General features: G+C 35.8%; 1 protein-coding gene across 6 annotated transcripts; it reads left to right on the forward strand.

Moving 5' to 3' along the window:
• The first annotated feature begins 3,614 nt into the window (after positions 1-3,614).
• On the forward strand, positions 3,615-24,515 carry LOC131949955 (delta-like protein D). 6 transcript variants are annotated; one of them, XM_059311921.1, is made up of 18 exons: positions 3,615-3,746; positions 8,184-8,320; positions 14,032-14,112; positions 14,173-14,219; positions 14,535-14,679; positions 16,081-16,238; positions 16,588-16,724; positions 17,016-17,135; positions 17,460-17,652; positions 17,917-18,017; positions 18,205-18,375; positions 19,680-19,729; positions 19,985-20,085; positions 20,335-20,470; positions 20,787-20,914; positions 21,217-21,377; positions 22,120-22,236; positions 22,701-24,515. In XM_059311921.1, the coding sequence occupies exons 2-18, from the start codon at positions 8,252-8,254 to the stop codon at positions 23,105-23,107; spliced, it is 2,322 nt and encodes a 773-aa protein (XP_059167904.1). In that variant the 5' UTR covers positions 3,615-3,746; positions 8,184-8,251; the 3' UTR covers positions 23,108-24,515. The 6 variants fall into 6 exon arrangements, with proteins under 6 accessions (XP_059167904.1, XP_059167907.1, XP_059167908.1 ...); XM_059311924.1 differs by having other exon boundaries at positions 20,338-20,470; XM_059311925.1 differs by having other exon boundaries at positions 18,205-18,366.

Genomic DNA, 24,515 nt, shown 5'->3' on the forward strand with positions numbered 1-24,515 from the left:
CTGACCGTTATCACGTGATATTAGAACGGACAGGTCACCTCACTCGAAATATTTCCTCACGCAACCCCATCTGTCATGTGATACAATCTGACAGCGTGTCGCCTACCTGTGTCTATAATTGGGGAAACTACGTCACTATCACGTGGTCCCCGGCTAGAGGTAGCAGATTTGGGAATCAGAAGAAACCACGAGCAGACGGTGGCCGCTACATTATGGCCAGTTTTTTTCTTGTTCCACAAATAGGAAATTTAGGGGGGGGGGTGTATAGAATTTAATGAACCTCAATTTCCGTGATCGAAACTAAAGAAACATTGCCAATTGAAGGCAATCAACCTCCCAATTCCACTTCTCTAAACTTGACCTAAAAAAAAACGCTGTGAACAAAAAAACAAAATTAGGCAAAAAATAAAATAAAATAATACTCATCTAAAGTAGAACAATACACGGGAATTTGGTAAAATTTGTGATTAAAAATTTCGTATGGATTGATTTCAAAATAACAGGTTTTTTTTTACTAATCACATCTTTTCAAACGAGCAAGTTCAAATAATGCTGTTAAGACCTTACAGATACAGTGTCCAGATTACATATATAGTGTCCAGATTACAGATATAGTGTCCAGATTACATGTAGTACTTGACTCTAATAATCAAAGGTCCGTATGTAGCATGCCCAGCATGTTAACTATACCGGTCTGTGTCCACTATCTGAACTGCCACAAGGCAAAGGTTCAAGCAACTGTCTCAACTACACTAATAACCGAAGGTCAGCATGTTAACTCTACCAGTCTGTGTCCACTATCTGAACTGCCACAAGGCAAAGGTCATGCAACTGTCTCAACTACACTAATAATCAAAGGTCAGCATGTAGCATGCCCAGCATGTTAACTATACCAGTCTGTGTCCACTATCTGAACTGCCACAAGGCAAAGGTTCGTGCAACTGTCTCAACTACACTAATAATCAAAGGTCAGCATGTAGCATGCCCAGCATGTTAACTATACCAGTCTGTGTCCACTATCTGAACTGCCACAAGGCAAAGGTTCGTGCAACTGTCTCAACTACACTAATAATCAAAGGTCAGCATGTAGCATGCCCAGCATGTTAACTATACCAGTCTGTGTCCACTATCTGAACTGCCACAAGGCAATGGTTCATGCAACTGTCTCAACTACACAGCCGGTTAATCCCGATCTAAATTTAGAAAGCTTAAAACGCGCAAATAATCTATGGCTTATTTGTATTGGGCCCTTAAGCGTTTTTTTTTTATACTAGCTATATTTGTTTTATTAAACGTTGAAAGGCTTTGTTAGTGAATATCTTCGCGCCGATTCCTACAGTTAAGCTAGTAAATTAATAATGACATGTTATGTAACAAATAAGTATAGGTGTCAGCCATCCTATCTGCCAACGTTTGCTGCATTGTCGTGTTCAGCGTGTCCGTCGTGTTGTTTTGGATTTTTTTTAGGAGGGGGGGGGGATATTTTTGCGCTAGAATGATTTTGCACTGACTCACCCAGAGGGTTAAATTAAAAAAAAAAAAACTTCAGATGGACTGGAAAATATATGGAAGAATACGTATTTATTTTCTTTTCTTTTTGTTTTGTTTTGTTGTGTTCATCTCCTTGGACTGCTTTGAGTAACTTAGAGTCGAAAAAACATTATTTCAGTGACACAAAATCTTTTCGAATAGCTTAATAGTTGGCTATCAAACAGAGCATGTTTCGCTCTAGGACAACAAGATATGACTAGCAGTTCAGTATTTTTGACTTAAGTATTTTTGACGGAGTGGTCTAGCGGTAGAGAGCTGGACTGCTAACCCGTGTGTCTCGAGTTCGAATCCGGGTTCAAGTCAATAGACCGTCCCTGAGTCCACCCAACTCAGATGGGTACCTAACACATGTTAGGGAAAGTAAAGGCGGCTGGGCTTAGTGCTGACCACACTATCTCTTCAAATGCCGAGGTCACATAAACAAGTGAACTCTACTTCACTCGCCCTATAGACCGTCAGGTTTGAAAAGGAACTTTACTTTACTTATTTTTTACTTAAGTATTTTTGACTTAAGTATTTCTGGTTTTTAACTGTTGCATCATAAGAGGTGGAAAAAAATTGCTTTGGCCCAGAAACCGAAATTTGCATCTAGACCTACTTGATGGTCTAACACAACATTTCCGTCGTGTGTGTAAAATTTCCGTGGGTCTACGTCACACAAACACATTACTCTGATTGGCTGGATCACAAGAGCTAATTGAGAGGAAGATGACTGTAATTAAAGTCATTGACACTGGACGAGCATCTCCACATTCATCGTTTGATGGTTGTTGCTGTGTTTGGTGGTTGTTGCTGTGTTTGATGGTTGTTGCTGTGTTTGGTGGTTGTTGCTGTGTTTGGTGGTTGTTGCTGTGTTTGGTGGTTGTTGCTGTGTTTGGTGGTTGTTGCTGTGTTTGATGGTTGTTTCTGTATCTGTGGTTTTAGCTGTGTTTCCGGTTGCTGTGAGTTGTGTTTTTAATTAATTTTAATTTTAAGTAGATTACAATGTTCCATAATCAGCAACGCGAGTGCTATACCTTCAAGAGACGCAACAAGCACACGTAGCATCAATACACACGTATCCACATTTCTAGACTATTTATACTGTTGTACTGAGGCAGTGTACACATTGATACAACACCAGTACTGATGGTCTCTTATACTGAGGCAGTGTACTCACAGATCAACACACCAGTATTAAGTCAGTGTGCACACTAACGACGACACAACTCCATAAAAGAGTCGGCATCATGTTCTCTAAACGTAGCACTTCTAAGTCTTAGTGTGTTAGAACTTCATTACGACTTTAAAAATTATATATATATATATTATATATATATATATATATATATATATATATATATATATATATATATATATATATATATATATATATATATATGTCGAGTTGAAAAATGTACAGTTCCTGGATAAGAATCTGAGGGTGTTCCCCGAGTCCACTCAGCTTTTATAAGTACCTGATTTTAAAGTCGGGGAAAGCTGGGGCATTTGGGCAAAATCATTTTATTTGGCAAGGTGGTAGATTCAGATCACCTCTACTTCACCTCACTCACATGATTTTCCATAATGTTTTATTTACGGCTAAATATGGCCTACACGCATACATGCACACACACACACACACACACACTTATATATATATATATATATATATATAATTGGATGCTAATACTTTTCTTTATTTTAAACTCATTTTCTCTACATACGTCTGTTATGATATTTGTTTTCCATTCCAGAATCTTACTTACCGGTACTTTCTGTGTATTGTGACGTTATCTATAGTCCGAATAACCCCCACTCCACCCCATACACACGCATTTTTTTTTCCCCTAACTTGCCCGTGAGCCTTATGTAGGTCAGATTCAACTTTAGTGACTGATAAAGTTGTGCCGCCCTTGACTTATATGTTTCATTTCCTTCAGTACATAACATACAAGGATCATTTCCAGTTTAAAAGAAATTAAAATACACACTTTCTAAGTAGGCTCTCCTTTTTTATTTTTAAAAATTGTCTGTTTTCCCCAGCAGTTTCAATTCTTCAGTTGCGTCCCTTGAACGTGTTTACGTCCCCTTGGGCAAACACAACAGGCCAGGTATAAAACAGTTGACAAGCTGAAGACGGTATTGCGTCGCTTGAGTCTCGAGTATCAACAAGCACATTGAAGCGTACAGGGATGTAACTCTATGCACACAAGGTTCGTCGTCCTTACAGTTTCATATTTTTTAACAAAGCTTTAAGGTAGGCTTCATTATGTTGCTTAACTATTTTGTTTCTTCTTTTGATTTGAAATGTTTGTTTGGGAAAGTGAAAAAACAAAAGGTTAGGATGTAAATTGATTAAAGTGAAATATATATTGGGTGTGCGGTGTAGCAGAAAACAGTTTTTTTACTGCTACTTTTGTTCAAACAAAGTAGCTGTCATTCAACACACATCGCTAATTTGCTTTGTGTTTCATGTATTTAGTAAGTATCAATGAAATTCTGTTTTTTATTTTATTTTAGTATTTTAAGTTTATTGAAATTAACACATATACATATATACAAACAGCACACACAAACATCACACACAAACACCACACACAAACACTAATACAACACCGACGACTTAATTATGTACTACAAAATATTTTTTTTTTACTTTCTATGTGAAATAAGGGAATCACATTACTCTACATAGGAAGTGTAAAAAAAGTGTGTTATCAAATAATCCATCAAACCACTCCAATAAGCACATAAGTGTTATGGAGCGTGCTTTGTTCCACCCCCTATCACATACAACACAACATGATGAATACATAAACCACCACACTACCCCATACTTAATATGTATATATGCAAGTCCTTTACGCCTTGAAAGGCTATTATAATGTACTAAGACAAAAGTAAGATTCAGAATATTTGTCAGTACAAGCCAAGTTTGTTGAAATATTTGTTTATTTTAAAACTATTCTGATGTTATTTGATAGAAATATTTGTTGAGCTTGGCTTCTATGTAACGAACGTGGTATTAATCTTACCGTAAGGTAGAATCTTCAACACGCTCACCAATACCGTAATAAATAATGGACACTAGTGGGAATCGATTGATCGATCTTATGTAATTGAGGGTGGTGGGATCAATATCGTGTGCAGTCTGTATCTTCAATTGTTGCTGGATATAGTGGTTTAATCACAAGTCAGTTTAGTTATTTTTTTAGGTTAAGGTTTAGAGCTCTGCTTAAAGGTTGATGTGGGGATAGATTTAAGTTTTAGGGCTCTGCTTAAAGCCATGGTTGATGTGGGGATAGATTTAAGTTTTAGGGCTCTGCTTAAAGCTATGGTTGATGTGGGGATAGATTTAAGTTTTAGGGCTCTGCTTAAAGCTATGGTAGATGTGTGGATAGATTTAAGGTTTAGGGCTATGCTTAAAGCTATGGTAGATGTGTGGATAGATTTAAGCTTTAGGGCTCTGCTTAAAGCTATGGTAGATGTGTGGATATATTTAAGTTTTAGGGCTTTACTTAAAGCCATGGTAGATGTGTGGATAGATTTAAGGTCTATGTATATTGTTTTTAAAAAAAATTGTACAGAAATATTAACTTTTTGCTTTTTTTCTCGTTTACATGGTATGTTTTCTTAAATTTGAGGTTAATAATAATTGCATGTAAGACCTTCATCAGTTTTATGCGAATATAAATGGGGTCATCTAACGCCAAAATTAACAATGTAGACTTGCCTATATCTCAGCAGCTCCCATGACGCAGTTTGTGGGAGGACAACTCTTAACGCACCGTTATGCTTTAAACCTCACGTTCCAATAAGCCGCAGAAAAAAAGTGTTAACACGATTGGCTACGCTCAGTGTGTCTGTTCACAAACACAAAAATATATCCCAGTGTAGGCTACTGTGGTGATGGCTTCTATTGCTTACCACCCTTTAACAGAATGTCTAATTTATTACTTCCCCTTACGTTTTACACTGATGATCTTTATGCTAAAAATACACAAAAACTTAAAAACCAGGAGGATATATATATCTGCTAGTAAATCTCAACATATTAGAGTTTAAATATGTTTTTGTTGGAACATTCGATTTTCTGCCTACATGACATCCCTCCCTATATGAAATCTATTCCTAATGACATCCCTCCCTACAAGACATCCCTCTCTACATGACATCATGCTTACATGACATTTCTCCTTATTTGACATCCCCTCTTTACATGACATCCCTCTTTACATGACATCTCTCCCTACATGACATCCCTCCCTACGACATCCCTCCCTACATGACATCATCCTTACATGACATTTCTCCTTAGATGACATCCCTCCCTAATGACATTCCTCCTTAATGACATCCATCCTTAATGACATCCCTGCCTACGTGACATCCCTCCATATATGACATCTCTCCCTAAACGACATCCCCCTAATGTCATCAACTCCTAAATGTCATCCCTCCCTACATGACATACCACCGTACATGACATCCCTCCCTAAATGACACCCCCGAGACCTTATATCAGGTCATATATACTACGGTAACGACAAGAGAGACAAAAAAATACTAAGCTTTAACTTAAAGTTTAAGTCACCAATACAAAAACCCACCTAAACAGGATGAGGTGAGACTTAGAGTAATTAACTGCTAATTAACAACTAATTAAATACAACCAACACTGGCCAATACAAATAACAATGTACTAATGTGAAGACATACATTGGTGGGTGAGATGTTGAACCCACAAACAGGAACCAACTTGTTGTTTTATTTGTATGGAAGGTCATTTCAGACCTTACAGAGATAACAATATTATCGCTGTGAGGTCATTTTTTACCTCATAGAGGTAACAACTTTAAGTATGGAAGGTCATTTCAGACCCCACAGAGAAATCAATATTATCTCTGTGAGGTCATTTTTTACCTCACAGAGGTAACAATTTTAAGTATGGAAGGTCATTTCAGACCTCACTGAGATAACAATATTAAGTATTGAAGGTCATTTTAGACCTACCTAACAAATCTTTTGATCTGAGAATGTTAGATCTATGCCCATCTACTGTCAGTTAAATTTAAGTCCAATTTCCATTCAGTGACGTTGTGACGTTGTTGGGTGGGGGGAGGTAAGAGGCCCTGGGCGAATCTTGTATGTGTGAAAAAGTTTACTACTCTTCTAAATGTATGTACTTTATCCTAAAACTCGACGGTCTTAAACCATCTATCCCTTGAGTTATAGCCCTTGCGTAACTCAGCTCAACTCACCCCGACAGTAGTGGCCCTTGTAATCCCAACCAAGGATTTCTCTACAATCATTTACGTTCTTTATTTAAGTTTATTCAACACACGCAGATTAATTTCCTTCTTCATTGTAACAAGGAAACATTCTGAATTGTTAATTTTAATTGAGATTGATAGTTAGCTTACAACACTAAAAATAAACTTCTCATGACCTCAGTACGTGAGATTTACTTCGTTACGTAACTTAGTTACGTTACCCTGTGATGTTTGTTACTTAGCCTATATTCTCCACGCGTGTTTGTTTTCCCTGCTAGCCACGCCCACCTGTCAGTCTTGCTGACGTAGAACTTTGCAGCTTACAAACTGCGGGTGTCGACTGCAGAAGTCACCTAACAATTACATTTACAATATGTCATTAACCGACAAGGATTACAGATCTACAATAGTTATTTTTTCCTGTACACTGTACATGATCGCAAATCCTTAATTAAATTCAAATCTTATTCATCTGTGTATGCATGATCGTAAAGCTTTTGTTAATATCATATTCGTTTTTATTGTGCATGTTTGCATTGCATTCGTTAATTTCATATCACATTTATTTGTATGTGCAGCATCTCTAAGCTCTCATTAATTTCTCTTTTCACCAAATTATTTTTCTCTCTTTGCGGTGTCAGGCCCTCAATGATTACCGAGGTTTGAAGATAAAATCCGAGTGCAGACTTTAAAAAAAAAAACAAGATTTTAAAAATATTTTTAAAACCGCTTGTCACCAGGGATTATAGGTGTAGAAGTTGTTCAGGATTTTTAAAAAAGGCTTTTATTAGAAGTGTGCATTTATTTTTATATTATTAAAGATAAATTGATATAAACATATTTTTATTAAATAATGGGTGGAGTGGGGTGGTTCAGTGATGGAGAGTTGTTAAGACCGTGACGTCATATCCAGTGGATTCTGGATTTTTGTGACGGCCTGTAACGTTGTTGGGAGAGTGGATATCCAGTTCAAATGTGTGACGTTACTTATGGACGATCCTATTAGACATAATTGAGCACTAAGAGAAAATCTAAACATGGGGCCACAGATATATCCACGATGGGCAGTTCATTCAATGGTCACGTTAAACTAGTTTAAATATTTCTTATGTTTCTATTGCTACTCTGATGTTGTGTGAGAACCTAAATCAAGAAGGAATTCGTGGATTTATTTTACTTTCACAACAAACCAAATTAGCATCTAATATTTCTTATAATTCTGCAATTGTATACAGTATAGGCCCTTTTATACCAAACCGCTATGAACCTAATTTAGGCCAACAGCCCCCCCATCCCCCCCCCCCCACCCCCATCCTCACGCGTGTCGGTACGGGCACACCAGCACACACCTTTGACCCCTCCTGTGTGTCTCAACAGGTTGTGTGAAAACGGTTGTTACAAAGGTCACGACGTCGTGAGGCCCCAACTGTGGACGCAGATTCAACATGGCGGACGCCACTTCTGCTGTTGTTGTTTGGTTAGCCGCCTGTTTGTTGATAGTCTGCCAAGTTCGGGTGAGTTGTTTCCCTTTTTTGTTTGTTGGTCTGTCGCATCACGGCCATCTTTAATTACTATAATTAGTCAGTGTTTAGATAAGTCTACCTCGTTAATTAACGCTGTTGATGTAAATCAAAAGGTTAATTGGGTTATTACGCAAAAATTGATAAATTGGTGCAAAGTTTTAAAAAAAAATCACCGCTTGCATTAAATAAACACAAAAGCTGAAATTAAAACAACACAATAACAATAACACTGTAGACAATTTTTATATCATATCTTGTCAATTTTTCGTTTCACTATTTAGAGGATTTCTTGTTTTTTTACGTTTGCGTTTGGAAATATAAAAAAAACAATATAAAGGGCATACAAAAGTATACCAAAACAAACGAAACAGAAAAGCTGTTAGAAAGAATACGGTCTTGACTTCAATTTTTAAAAACTACAAATGGTCCGCCTCTTGAAAGGAAACAAACCACGATCTAGCAAAACATGAAAGGAAACAGAAAACAAAGAACGGTGAAATACAAAACACAAATCATGCAAAAATCATACGGCTATGGTAATCAAACCAGTCACATGAAAACATGTGGGGATCGTGAGCATCATTGAACACGAATGCGTGGGGTGGTGGTGGTTTATCAGTTATACGGTGTGTAGTGTGTTATATTACAGTTTATAACGTCGCGTGGGACAAAACGTGTATGCTGTATAATCTGTTGATGTTCCTTTCTGATTGAATTGTGAACTTTAAAAATCGATCAGTTAATTAAGTAAAATGTGGGTTTAATAGGTAGACGTTTAATATATTGATTGATGTGGTGAGAGAGACGTTTAATATATTGAGGTCTGTATTTAGAGAGACGTTTAATATATTGATGTCTGTATTTAGAGAGACGTTTAATATATTGATGTCTGTATTTAGAGAGACGTTTAATATATTGATCTCTGTATTTAGAGAGACGTTAAATAAATTGATGTCTGTATTTAGAGAGACATTTAATATATTGATGTCTGTATTTAGAGAGACGTTAAATAAATTGATGTCTGTATTTAGAGAGACATTTAATATATTGATGTCTGTATTTAGAGAGACGTTTAATATATTGATGTCTGTATTTAGAGAGACGTTTAATATATTGATGTATGTGGTGAGAGAGACGTTTAATATATTGAGGTCTGTATTTAGAGAGACGTTTAATATATTGAGGTCTGTAGAGAGACGTTTAATATATTGATGTCTGTATTTAGAGAGACGTTTTATATATTGATGTCTGTATTTAGAGAGACATTTAATATATTGATCTCTGTATTTAGAGAGACGTTTAATATATTGATGTCTGTATTTAGAGAGACATTTAATATATTGATGTCTGTATTTAGAGAGACGTTTAATATATTGATGTCTATATTTAGAGAGACGTTTAATATATTGATGTCTGTATTTAGAGAGACGTTTAATATATTGATGTCTGTATTTAGAGAGACGTTTAATACATTAACGTGTGACAATATGGACAATCTCCCACATAACTAACTGCTAAATCGCTTAACCCACAGCCAAAACTTCATTCTTTTCACAACCCTAAACAAGCGATCATTACATTTTTTCCTTCAGCTATACTCACTACAAGGGGGCGATGTATAATATGGGGTTTACAAGTAGAATAGTAGGGAGTAGGGAGGGGGGTGTCACGTGTGTTTGGTTCAGCTTTAGGCCAAGTTGAATGAAATGATTGTGTATTGTTTTTTTATTTACGTTTACCTGTTGTAGACAGCTTCAGATTTACATGTGTCTTCAATAAAACATGTCTCGTCCGTTGACTGACCTGCGGATAGAGTTTACAAACTTTTAAAAGATAAATTTAATGACTACCCTCTCAAAGAATGCAGCCGAGGTTTTAAAATATTCCCACACTATACAAAGCTCTGACGACAAACACAGGAAGGGACACAACTCATTTTGTAGCGGCAAGACAGATAACTCGTCTGTGCGCCAACCTCACTATTATCACCAAATAATGATAGCGGTCTATGTGGCTAGAATAATTACAGCACAACAGAATTTGTGACTTGGGTTACACGCCTAGGCGTGACCGACGAAATAAAATTATTGAGTAAAATAAAAACATAAACAAACAACAATGCATAAGAAAGATGGCTGAAGTGAGAAGAGAATTACACTGGTCGTCACGGTTGTGGGGTTTCTCTAGTGATTTACAAAGCCAGGCTGTCAAGTCTTGCAGCTAAACCCGTTGACCTTGTAGCCAGGTCCATCATCTCCACCGTCCTCACATCTTCAGGAAGTCACATGCGGGTGAGAATGAACCACGAAGATCTTGTTTACCTCAATGTTTTGTTGCCTAGCAACAGAGGACGCGATCAAACAAAAAAAACTTGTCGACGCATCAACATACATTGACGACCTAAACAAAACTCGGGAAACTCTTTCGGTTGTATCTACAAGAACCCTTTTTCACCCTTTTTCATACTTTAACACAGTCATTATTCAAACACAACATTTTATGAGTTCCCCAACCACCGAATTTTTCTGTTACACAAAAAAATGTCATTCCCAAACATACACTAATATTAATTCTTACAGGCATCTCTTGTGGGGGAGGGGGGGGGAGAGGCCCACCTACCCCCCTTGCCCCCGACCTGATAGAAAAATTACATTAAATAGAAAATATATACTTTAACAATTGTTAGCCTCCCCTGCCGCGGTGAAATGTCTGAAAGAAACCCTCAATCACATCGGTAAAATCAGTGACCTCACTCGAGTCCAACCTTTAAAGCCCAGTGATGTAAACTTCGGTTTCTCGGCTATTATACTCAACACTAAAATATCAACAAAATACGATTTTTTTTTATTTCATCCAAGCCATTATGATTTAATAATGAGCGAGTATAAAACGAAGCTAAACAAACCGTTTACAACACTCTACATTGAATCATTTTTAAGTATAGATAAGCATAGGCTTTACTTATTCATACAACTATTGACAGTCGTGAGAGTTCTGGTTGGGTGAACCTCGAACGTTTCTATAATATATATATATATATATATTATAATTTATAATACTAGCGGACCCGCGACTTAGCATACGCCGCTATCTAGTTGTTTTATTTTCTACTCATCAACGATTTATAATTTGTGAATTCGACACGCCAGGTTAGCACCCTAGACCAAGTTAGCACCTAGACCAAGTTAGCACCTAGACCAAGTTAGCACCTAGACCAAGTTAGCACCCTAGACCAAGTTAGCACCTAGACCAAGTTAGCACCTAGACCAAGTTAGCACCTAGACCAAGTTAGCACCTAGACCAAGTTAGCACCTAGACCAAGTTAGCACCTAGACCAAGTTAGCACCCTAGACCAAGTTAGCACCTAGACCAAGTTAGCACACTAAACCAAGTTAGCACACTAGACCAAGTTAGCACCTAGACCAAGTTAGCACCTAGACCAAGTTAGTATCCTAGACCAAGTTAGCACCTAGACCAAGTTAGCACCTAGACCAAGTTAGTATCCTAGACCAAGTTAGCACCTAGACCAAGTTAGCACCTAGACCAAGTTAGTATCCTAGACCAAGTTAGCACCTAGACCAAGTTAGCATCATAGACCAAGTCAGCAGCTCTTACTAACGTGTCGATGTTTAGTTAATATCGTGACCACTAGATAAAGTCAACGGCATCAGATTATGTCTATATTTAGCCTGACCATATGACCGCCTTAGCCTATCACTGACAGTGAGCCTATTTACGCACTGACATCATCAATGACGTGTTGACGAGAGATGATTTCCTGATTCCACGAAATCAAAATGTTTTACACCATTCATGTTGCATTTATTTGGGCTGCGTCGTGCAGGTAACGAATGAGGTCATGTCTCACCCATTTCCGGTAGAACGTTGTTCTCCGCCATTTCCGTATCCCGTCTCTATAAGAAATATTTTTTTACTTCCGTTTAAAAAGATAGTGAATCATCATTGTTACTGATTTAGATCCAGCCTACATTATCTGCAGGATAATCAGCATAACTTATTCCGGGGAAATAAATTAACACGACTGTCATTATCGTGATGCATTTTTAGGACTTTTTTAATATATTTTTAGACGCAGCCTCCTTACTCCATTACAGTGGTTCTAAATTTTTCTGGGAGGTACCGTACCCCACCAGTTTCACACGCGCTGTCACTGAACACTATTTAATAGTTCTATCGTGCGCACTGACAAAATCCGACCGTGAATCATATGAGTCTGGTGTGTGTCTTGACCTCTGCCTAACCCGTGAGACTGACTCACCGAACCCTTGGGGTTCGATCGAACCCAGTTAAGAACTACTGCTCCAGTACTAATTTTATTGTAATTTTAAAGATTTAACAAGCTCCCTGTATGGAATGAGGTATATATTTATGCTACATTATTTTATCTTTATTTCAATGCTGATTATCTTAACAACAACTAGATCTAATAACTAGCCAGACAGTTTTAAGCTGGTTTCCAGATTTTCTTTTCTTCGGTATTATATTTTGTAATAGTACCGGTGCATAGTGTTGTCTAGTTTTTTGAAAAAAATATAAAAAAAAACAAGCTAAACACGGTAAACGATGGTGTAACATCCAGTTTCATCTCAGCAATAGAAAAAAAAGATGGCTGAATTTTTCACAGCATGTGAACTTCCGTATGAAGTTGTTTTTTTCCCCATCAAACCCAGCAGGACTGGGCTAGTTCAACTGGGCTGGGCGTATCGAAGTCAGGTCAAATCTAGACCTGATGTTTAGCAGACGATTGATGATCCGCTATTTTAAACCTAACAAGCAAGTCAGGAAATTAGCGGTGTGTACGGGGGCGGGGGGGGGGGGGGTGTAAAAAGGACGCACTTTTCACACCATCCAAGTAGGTGACACCAAAACAAAATACAGCTAATTTTAATGAGAAGGCAGTGGCGTAGATAGGGTTGGGCGGGTGGGGCGGCCGCCCCGAGCGCCGACCCTAAGGGTGCACAAAAGGGGTAGAAAAATTAATTTAAAAGCACATTTTAAACTGAAGTATTAAATTATATACAGTCAAAGTTACGAAAATAATCGACTTCAAGGCTTTTCACACGGATTTAACTGTTTTCTATATCAATTTTGTGGCACAGAAATAGAAAAGCTAATGGGATAGTCATTGTTAAGAAATTCCACAAACCTTTCCAATTTATTTATTTGGGGGGGGGGGGGGTGCTTTTTCGGAGACAGGAATAATTATATATAGAATGGGAGGGAGGGGCGCAAAAATGTATAGTCCGCCCCGGGCGCCGGAATCGGTCGCTACGCCTCTGTGAGAAGTTCTGATTTTTCCTTTTAGGTTAAAAACTTAATTTAGTATTATAAATCATAAGGCAAAGCCAGGCTGTCAGGTCTTGCAACTAAGTCCGTTGACCTTGTAGCCTAGCCCATCTCCTCCTCCATCCTCACATCTTTAGTAATTTGTTTTTAAAGTCGTTGTTTAATTGTAATATTTTCTCAGCTTTTGTTATTTAATTAATAATTTAATTTTCAATAGCAGCTTTGTTTATCCATTCTATTTATCGTGGGATTAGGATTACTGAGGTGTAGAAATAAATGTCGAGTCAGAGGACTCTGCTGAGATTGAGAGCGTAAGATAAAAGTAACTACCAAAACCTATACATGCCAAAAAGATCCAAACCCACGCCATAATTAGCTTCTAACCCAATCCCCAGCTGACGTCAGGCACTGGCCACGCCGAGGTCCACTTTACCTACTACACCAGTACCTGTCGGGAGGACATCAATGACAACAGATGTGACCCCATGTTTACATTCTGTCTCAGCCGACCCCAGACTGGGAGGTAAAGTTTTCTTTGTGACCCCATGTTTACATTTTGTCTTAGTCGACCCCAAACTGGGAGGTAAGGTTTTGTACTCACTCCTGATACTTGAAATCTTCCATTCATGTCACACGCTGACACATATAGCCCTGTCATCACTTAGTCTGTTATAACCTTTAGTGCACCAAATAGGCAAACAAAACATTTATTCAGCATGTAGGCCTATGGGTAACATAGTATATATATATATATATATATATATATATATATATATATATATATATATATATATATATATATATATATATATATATATATATAGTTATGAAATTGTTAGCTTTCATTTAATCAATTTATTCTTTTGATAAAGTAAAAAATATGTGTGTTATGTTCTAGTGTCACACTGAGCAGCTCTGTATGTGTGTATGGGGTAACTGGGCAGAGTGGCTACTACCAGGACACGGGTAGCATCAACCTGGAGGGTCAGACCAGCATCAAGGGTCTCAGTAACCCATGGGTCGTGTCTGTCAATAGGTTCCATGTAAGTGGTGTCCGTCAATAGGTTCCATGTAAGTGGTGTCTTGTCTGTCAATAGGTTCCATGTAAGTGGTGTCTTGTCTGTCAATAGGTTCCATGTAAGTGGTGTCTGGTCTGTCAATAGGTTCCATGTAAGTGGTGGTGTCTGGTCTGTCAATAGGTTCCATGTAAGTGGTGGTGTCTGGTCTGTCAATAGGTTCCATGTAAGTGGTGTCCGTCAATAGGTTCCATGTAAGTGGTGTCTTGTCTGTCAATAGGTTCCATGTAAGTGGTGTCTTGTCTGTCAATAGGTTCCATGTAAGTTGTGTCTTGTCTGTCAATAGGTTCCATGTAAGTGGTGTCTGTCAATAGGTTCCATGTAAGTGGTGTCTTGTCTGTCAATAGGTTCCATGTAAGTGGTGTCTTGTCTGTCAATAGGTTCCATGTAAGTGGTGTCTTGTCTGTCAATAGGTTTCATGTAAGTGGTGTCTTGTCTGTCAATAGGTTCCATGTAAGTGGTGTCTTGTCTGTCAATAGGTTCCATGTAAGTGGTGTCTTGTCTGTCAATAGGTTCCATGTAAGTGGTGTCTTGTCTATCAGTACGTTCCATGTAAGTGGTGTCTGTCAATAGGTTCCATGTGAGTGGTGTGTTGTCTGTCAATAGGTTCCATGTAAGGTGTGTCTTGTCTGTCAATAGGTTCCATGTAAGTGGTGTCTGTCAATAGGTTCCATGTAAGTGGTGTCTTTCCTGTGAATAGGTTCCATGTAAGTGGTGTCTGTCAATAGGTTCCATGTAAGTGGTGTCTTGTCTGTCAATAGGTTCCATGTAGGTGGTGTCTTGTCTGTCAATAGGTTCCATGTAAGTGGTGTCTGTCAATAGGTTCCATGTGAGTGGTGTCTGTTAATAGGTTCCATGTAAGTGGTGTCTTGTCTGACAATAGGTTCCATGTAAGTGGTGTCTTGTCTGTCAATAGGTTCCATGTAAGTGGTGTCTGTCAATAGGTTCCATGTGAGTGGTGTCTGTTAATAGGTTCCATGTAAGTGGTGTCTTGTCTGACAATAGGTTCCATGTAAGTGGTGTCTTATCTGTCAATAGGTTCCATGTAAGTGGTGTCTGTCAATAGGTTCCATGTAAGTGGTGTCTTGTCTGTCAACAGGTTCCATGTAAGTGGTGTCTTGTCTGTCAATAGGTTCCATGTAAGTGGTGTCTTGTCTGTCAATAGGTTCCATGTAGGTGGTGTCTTGTCTGTCAATAGGTTCCATGTAAGTGGTGTCTTGTCTGTCAATAGGTTCCATGTAAGTGGTGTCTTGTCTGTCAGTAGGTTCCACCTATGTGGTGTCCATTTGACACATACACATTTAGTAGTAACATGATAGACTTCAATACTCAGACAAGTCTTGTTCATGCATCGACTCATTTCCTCAGGAGTCTGCCATCATGTTGGTGGTCAAGGTGGTCGATGATGACACGTTTGGGTCTAATGACCACTTGATTACGTGGGGCTTAAGGGTGCAGCCAACCATTGCAGCCTCCAAGGAGGAGTCCCAGTGGTCATCTCATGTGATGAGCAGTAGTGGACATGAGTTAGTACTGTACCATTATCTGTTAATGTAGATAGTCAAGAGCTATACAGTTCCTTAAACTGATATGAAGTATAAATTGAGTTCTTGATTGCTAATTATCTAAATGTAAATTTATTTTTTTACTCAAATTAATACAATCTACTACATCATAAAAAGCTTGAAAAATAATTCAACAAACTATTTTATTATAATATAAGCTATATTTAATTATTTTAACTCATAAATTCATAGAGATATTTGGAAGATTACTCCAGATTAAAGTAAAGCTGTTGTGGTTGAAATAATTTTTTGAGATGCTACAAATACTAAGGTTACCTATGACTTAATGTGTTTTATAAAAATATTTCAGAATGCGGTTTAAAATCCGCCTGTACTGTGACCCCTACTACTACACCAGTTCTTGCGACGTTTACTGCAAGCCCCAGGACACATCAACTGGCCACTACACATGCCAGAGTGGCACTGGGAACAAGATCTGTATGCCAGGTAATTCTTTTTTTTTTTAAAATCTGGCATATAAGCCTGTAGATTAATATGGAAATAGAAGTGTATCCATTTAAATTCTCAAGAACTATTTAAAAAGGAAAAAAGTATGTCTCTCTCTAAATATTTAAAGTTAAATTTGATTTTGCTTTATAATGAAAAGTTGATTGATTTTCTGTGTTTTTTATATTGAATTTTAAGAAATATTTTATAAAGTGTTGTAATATACCTTTGTGGGTGTAGTTGAAGTAGACTATTAATCTTAATTTAAAACTTTGTAACATCTGAATGCAGGATGGAAAGGTACAAACTGTAATGAAGACATTGATGAATGTGCTCTGGGCTTCTGTGTAAGGGGAGCATGCACTAATCTACCTGCTGATTATAATTGTGACTGTCCTCAAAATTACACAGGTAAAGTTTAAAATGTAGGGCGCTACTTTTTGTTTTCAGGGAATTGTGCTGTGAAATTTGATATGCATGAATCAACACAAAAGTTATATCTATAATATAAGCATATTAACAGTGTCTTGCAATTTATATAGCCTAATCAAAGATGAGGTTAACATCAATTTTTATCAAGTGTTTATAAAAACAAAACAAATATTTTATAACGTAAAAGCCTAGTTTTTAAACACTGCTTTGTTACAGACTTAAAGCATAAAAATGCTGCACTTTAAATCCAAAGATGTTTTCCCAAAATCTTAAACTTATGCTAAACTTGTTTGTGTCAATTAGGCAAAAACTGCAGTTTGTTGATGAACCCATGCCGCTCCTCACCCTGTCTCAATGGAGGGACCTGCTATGCCCACAACACTGAGCACACATATTTTTGTAGATGTACAACAGCATGGGAGGGAGATAACTGTGAAACAAGGGCTGACCCCTGCAAAAGTCAGCCATGTTTAAACAATGGCATCTGCCACAGCAAGTTCGTTGTTTTTTTTAAATAAATATTTAAACTCAATTTGAATAAATTTATTTTGCAATATTTTGATAATAAGCCTTCATATTAAAAAACTGCATTAAATTTTATTTGGGTTGCAAAACACATTAATCAATATACATCTACATCTATTTGTATTACTAAATGTTAATGAAAGCAAGTAAAACTAATTTAGCTATTGGAATTGAATAGTCATTGTCCTATTGCCTTTTCAAATAATTTTAACTAAAATTCATGTATTATTTCCAGCATTGATCACTTGTCTTACAACTGCACATGCAGCTACCCCTACACTGGCCATCTGTGTGATGTCATCTCAACAACAGTCACCACCACAACCACCTCCACAAGTATGTTGTCAATTGTTTACACCTCCATTGGGATCTAATTAACATAACTCTTTTAATCATCTAAAAACTGCATGTTATTTTTTTATACCTAATCTAAAAAAAGAATCATACACTGGAGGATGAATGTATTATATTTTTATTATAGCATGTTGTGAGAAAAATGGTTTTGTTTGAATTTTTGTACCAGCTATACCTACAACAACAACTGAGTCAACAGAAATCACCACAACTGAAGAGGCTACCACCTCGACCACTACCGCCACCACCACTACTACCACTACTTCTACTACTTCTAACCCCACTAAACCCACAATGGATCAAATATTTCAAACTTCTCCAAAACCTCCAGGTTCTAAAGGTTTCCATGTCTCTTATATCTCACAATCCTTCCTGTACGCTGGCATGGCAAAAATGGCTTATCCCACTACAGCATCCCTGGCCAGCCTCTTAACATAAACTGCCTGCTTTGGCCACCCTCTCCACATAAACTGCCTGCTTTGGCCACCCTCTCCACATAAACTGTCTGCTTTGGCCACCCTCTCCACATAAACTGCCTGCTTTGGCCACCCTCTCCACATAAACTGCCTGCTTTGGCCACTTCACATTTACTGCTTCTACTTAAAGACCAGCCTCCTGCTTTTCTAAAACATAATTCAATACATAACTACGTGGTTTTGGTATTTTATTGACACCCCAAAACCCAATTCTTGCTGAAAAGTGTACTGACTAAGACTACAAAAGCTTAAGAAATTTTTTTATTTTGAACTAAGTTTATCATCTGTAGCTTCAAACAGTTACTCCTTAATGTTGTTAAAATTTATGTTATCTTACAACTTTCTTGCAAAATGTATTAAACAAGAAGGATGTTTTTTTTTTACTTTTGTAAAAAGGCTTGGACTGGGTCTGCCTGTTACACAGTGTAACGGTGATACTAAATTGAAAAACTAGTAAAAATTACTGCAAAAAACAATGCTTTATCCAGTTACAACATACAATAGTATGGGGTGAAACCAAACCAAAAATGCTAAACCATATGAGGAAGGGAGGAACACTGATTTTCTACACTGGTTGACACCCAACCTAATGATGCCACTCCTATTGTAAAGCCATACTATTTTGTATAATGCATCCCTTTTTTTTTTTTAAATAAAGTTTTTAACATGCATGTTTCCTTTAAACCATCTTGGTAAACTGGATTCAATAAAGTAATTTTTACAAATTTACTGTACACTATCTAGAGCCTCGATGAAATAAACTAACAGCACTTACATTTTTACTAACTGTACCTTGTACTAACAAGTTAATTTAAACTCACAACTCACTTTAGTTTTAATTATCACAAGCAATTAGCACTATTAATGATTAGTCAACAAAAGATGGCAAAAAGCTTGCTAAGAATACAAGAACCTAATTATAATGCTGATTTAATTAGCAGGAAAAAGTTTTTAAATTAGATATGATGTAGTTATCCACTAAAACAAAAGCTTTATCTTAGCATTTATCTTTGTTCAAAATAAAAATTAAAAACTTGAATTAAACAGACGAATATTGCAATATCTAATTTTATATTTTAATTCAAATGCATGATAATATTAATGATGAACATTTAATTTAGGTGCATGAATTTTTCCAATTCAGCTTTTTAAATTATTTTATTTGCAGAAAACAGATCTTTGGACTCAGCTCAGTCAGAACATTTGAGAGAAAACATTGTAAGTTCTGTTCAACATTTGATTTCTTTTTTTTAATTAGAATACAATTGTTACACTATTTAGCAAAACAAATGCTTTTGTACTGTTTAAACATAAAAGTAACACTAAAAATGTAAAAAAAAATATTATAAAATTAAAATTTTAAAATTTGTTATTTTTTTAAATTGGATATTTGTTGTTGATTTAATTAGATAACATATAATCATCATATTTACAAAAAAATTATATCTACTTTCTTCTCGTCATGTTTTTCAGTCTGAGTCATCATTCCAAGGCTGGTATGGCGCTGTTATTGCCATTTGCCTTGCCATCCCTGTTGTTGTCATCATTATTTGTTTTGTCATGAGAAGACGACGGTAAGTCTAGAACATGTTTCTAGTTACATGGGATGTTTTTCAATATGTGATTTAGCTAATACATTTTTAATACAACAGAAAAAACATAGACAAACAAGTAAAATTTACTTTATTACAGTTCAGAAAATGTATTAGTTACGCCTAAACCTGTTTACAAATAAGTGTCAAATTGTGTGTAAACTTAATGAACAGTGATCAGTGCAATTAAAATTATTTTATGAATAACACAATTATCAATTTTATTCACAGAAGATCTGAAAAGTCTCCTAGTGGCAGTTCTCTTCCCAGCCCTGCTCCATCGGTTATGTTCAATGGAGAAAGTTTAAGTTTTGAGAACAGCATGTACCACAATAATAACAGAACCAATCAAGCTCTAGAGAATAGAGTAAGTCCAAGTTTTTAAGCAACTGATATTAAATATTCTGAAAATTTACAAACATGATCTATTAAAAAAAAATATTTTATAGAACAAACATTTGCACTGATAATTTAAAATCTTAAAAATACAGATACCACGCTTTAAATAGAATCAAGTTTAAACATTTATTTATGTAAGAACTGATCTATGTTAATATGTTCTGGCTATAGGAACTTTAAAATATAGATTTATGTAAGAACTGATATATGTGAATATGTTCTGGCTATAGGAACTTTAAATATTGATTTAAGAACTGATCTATGTGTATATGTTTTGGCTTCAGGAACTTCCCCCTGTGCCCACTGTTTCCGTGCCTCCAGTAAATGTGAATGAAAATGCCCTAAACCCAACTTATGCCCAAGTAGATGAGACAGCAGTAGGAGCTGTTGGTGGATGTTGTCAAATGAGGGTGTAAGTTTCTAGCAAATATACATCAATTTTAATACAAAACTTTTATTAGCAGTGATAAGTTTCAGTATAAATAAATAACAAGACTTAGATACAAGCTTTTAAATTTTGAAAAGCAATGCAAAGCACAGTTCGCTCAATTCTTCATATTGGCTTAATTTACAAAATTGAAATAATAAAAAAGAACTACAACAAAAGAAAGAAATAGACTAATATAAAGTTAATATTCTTTTATGACTACTTTAATTTACACACAAAAAGCCCTAATACACAAGTTTCAGTTCAATTTATCCTTGTATCCTCAGAAATGAAAAGACGCAGAACAAATCTACTGAGTGTGAGCCCAAGGCTCGGTGGTCCAACCTGCAAACTTTGACCAAGGCAGATGGTGAGAAAGCACTAACCAACAATTATGCTGATTTTAAAACCCTCAAGGCCCAGGCAGCTAACTCTAACGAATCATTAGGTCTGTAGCTAACATAACACTAATATTTTGTGCTTCATTTGATTTATGTGTTGCTTATTTGTAGGTCTATTTATATTTCACAATTTAAACTCTATAAACAGTAATATAAATAGTTATTATTAAATTTTAAATATCATCTATGTTAATATAATAAAAGAATGTATTTTAAAACTTCTTATAATTAACATTATAATTTTACTTTAAAAAAATAAATTGGCAAAGTTTGGAATAGTTAAAGCAGCCAAAATAAGTTGTTTTAGGGATCAAAAGATAAATGCATTTTTTTAAGCTTGAAATGAATTCCTTATAAATACTTCTCCATAGTTGTATGCTCAGATATTCCAGTAACCTTATTATATTTACAATTTAGATGCAGTTGAAAATAGCTTACAAATTAGTTTTTAAGTTAGATTTGTCTTATTTCTTTTAGCTGCTTGTAGAAATTTATTTTTAATTAGGGTATTTTGTGTTGGTCAATCATAATGTATGTTACATGTTGCTGTCTTTGTGTTGGTCTTGGCCAATCATAATGTATGTTACATGTTGCTGTCTTTGTGTTGGTCTTGGCCAATCATAATGCATGTTACATGTTGCTGTCTTTGTGTTGGTCTTGGCCAATCGTAATGTATGTTACATGTTGCTGTCTTTGTGTTGGTCTTGGCCAATCATAATGTATGTTACATGTTGTTGTCTTTGTGTTGGTCTGGGTCAGTCATAATGTATGTTACATGTTGCTGTCCAGGTGGCAATGACCCAGAGTACCAAGATCTAGACAGCATCGATGCCGCTATGGCCTCAGCAAACAGCAATCTGTACACAGAGAACATCTCAACTGATTCAGTCAACTTGGACATCCCAGGTTAGTTAAGAGAATTTAATTATAAAAATCCATTTTGATTTGCCTACCATATTTCATTGTGCAAGGATAAGCCTGTGAACCTCCATCTTTAGCTTACCCATGCCCTGAGTAAGTTTACTATATTTTGTAATGCATTGACCTAGGGACTTAGGTTGAGAAATCTACATTAACTACAAAAAAACAACACTCATGTTAAAAAGTTGGAATCTACTATTTTAAAATATTTTTAAAAACTGTGTATAAATTAGAAATCTTCAGCCAAAAATGCGCTAAATCTGAGATTTAAACTCATACCTCTTGGGTTTATTATCGTGTGATCTTCAGCTCAACCAAAATATTTTTTTTAAATAGATGTAACCAATAAAAATTTTCTTTCACAATTTTCATGTACGATAATAATTTTATTCTTAATTACACACAAAATGCAATAAATCCTTATGTAATCCAAATAAAATTTCTGACAGCGCCAAAAAGAAATGTCTATGACGTCCCACCAACAAACCTGGCAGATCCTCCTCCCAGACTACAACGACCCATCCCTCTGCCACCTAACATATACAACAACCCTTCCAGCGGAGCACCCACCCTAACACCAGCCAACACCTACGACTATCCTCCCAGTGAAAGATCAAGCGCTACAGCCAGTGAACATCTGCCAGTAGAGGCTGAAGCAGCTTACTCTACAATCGACAGCAAAGGCTGTATACCTGAAGCTCAAGAAGATTGGGCCAAGTTCTCTGATGAAGACACCAGTGATGTTGTGGAGGAAGACTCCAGTGATAATGACCAGGAAGATTTAGCCAAGCTCAAGAAATCTGTTCAAGATGCCCTGATAAATCTTCATGCAACTGAAGGGGAATCTAAAATTTAAACTTTGGGGATGAAGAGCTATCTTATAAATTGATATAGTTAAAACAGCTTATTTATCTGAACATCTCAAATATTGTGATTGAACAATATAAGACCAATTTTTAAATTTTTAGGGTTTTTAAATCTTAACTGTATACAATTTGTTTTTAATTATATAAATGATATTCGTTTTCTTCTGATTTCAACTTTGAGGTAAATGAGAAGGGGCCGGTTTCCCAAGAAAATGTATTTCTCTATCCAAATTTTATGACTATACTTGTTCTGTTAGTTTTTTTTTTAACTGACTGCATTTTGAGAGAGTTTTATGTGAATAGACAATCTGTACAGGAAATCTAGGGATTGGTTTTCAATGTACAAAATACTTCCTCAATTTTTATCCTCATTAAAACTGTCTTCCTGGGTTGATAACTAGGTCAGCTATTAATTACATTCTAGGTTGTGGTTGGTTGTTGAAATATTTCACAGACTTGCCCTACAACAATTGATGTTTTTTTTCAATTATAATTGAACTTTGTGATGATTTGTTGCTATGTTTTATGCTATGAGGTTCCTGTCATAATCAAAAATATACATAATATTTTTGTTTTTTTCTTTGTTGATTTTTATAATTCCCTATTAAACTATTGAAATGTATGTATTGTAAATAACATGGATGGATTGTAATTTATGTTTTATATTGTAAAAGAAGATGAATAGGATTTTTAGAAGGTCTATAAAACTGTTTTAAAATTTTCAGAAAACTGTTTTATTTTAATCCTTGTGATTAATGAAATAATTTTATTAAATGTGTGATAATTTATTTTGATAATTTGTTATTCTTCAGCAGACACAAAACGTTAAGTTAAACTTCAAGCTTCTGTGATAAAGAAGACAGAACTTAATTAAAAATAATACAAAATGTATATAACTTGTTAGAGATAGAATGTTAAAAATTGGTTTTACTGATTATTCAATGTTTAGGTTAGCTAATCCAAGTTTTTATAAAGCTTATGTCTTCATCTAAAATAGTAAAAAAATTGTCTTTTTATTCAGCATTTGAAAAAGTAATATGTCCGTAAAAATATAGTCTTTCTATAATATAATGTTTTTTTTTTATTGTATTTCTTAATGTATATAATAGTTTCTATATGGACTTACTGATTGTAATCCATAGCAAAAATGTGATAAATGATCATTTCTAAAAACGTCATTTTAATGTTAGTTTGTGCCTTTTCACTTGATTACAACTCTTATAGATCTGACAACACAGTTATACACAGTTATAAAACTTTAAGCAAAATGATAATCAACTATAAAATTTTCCATACATATAAATACATATTTTGATCTTCAACCTTCAAGCTTTCCTAGCATTTTTTTTGCATTTGATTAAAACTAGTATTGTTTTACAGGTTTTAATTTTTCTTGTG

Source organism: Physella acuta, unplaced genomic scaffold (genome assembly GCF_028476545.2).
Source record: "Physella acuta isolate Inbredline_101_S28 unplaced genomic scaffold, ASM2847654v3 ptg000721l, whole genome shotgun sequence".
Lineage (NCBI taxonomy): Eukaryota > Metazoa > Mollusca > Gastropoda > Physidae > Physella > Physella acuta.

Coding starts and splice junctions, on each gene's coding strand:
- LOC131949955 (XM_059311923.1), top strand. CDS start 8,252: ATGGCGGACGCCACTTCTGCTGTTGTTGTTTGGTTAGCCGCCTGTTTG. Junction 14,680..16,080: donor TGTCTGTCAATAGGTTCCAT/GTAAGTGGTGTC, acceptor TCATTTCCTCAG/GAGTCTGCCATCATGTTGGT. Junction 21,378..22,119: donor TAACTCTAACGAATCATTAG/GTCTGTAGCTAA, acceptor GTTGCTGTCCAG/GTGGCAATGACCCAGAGTAC.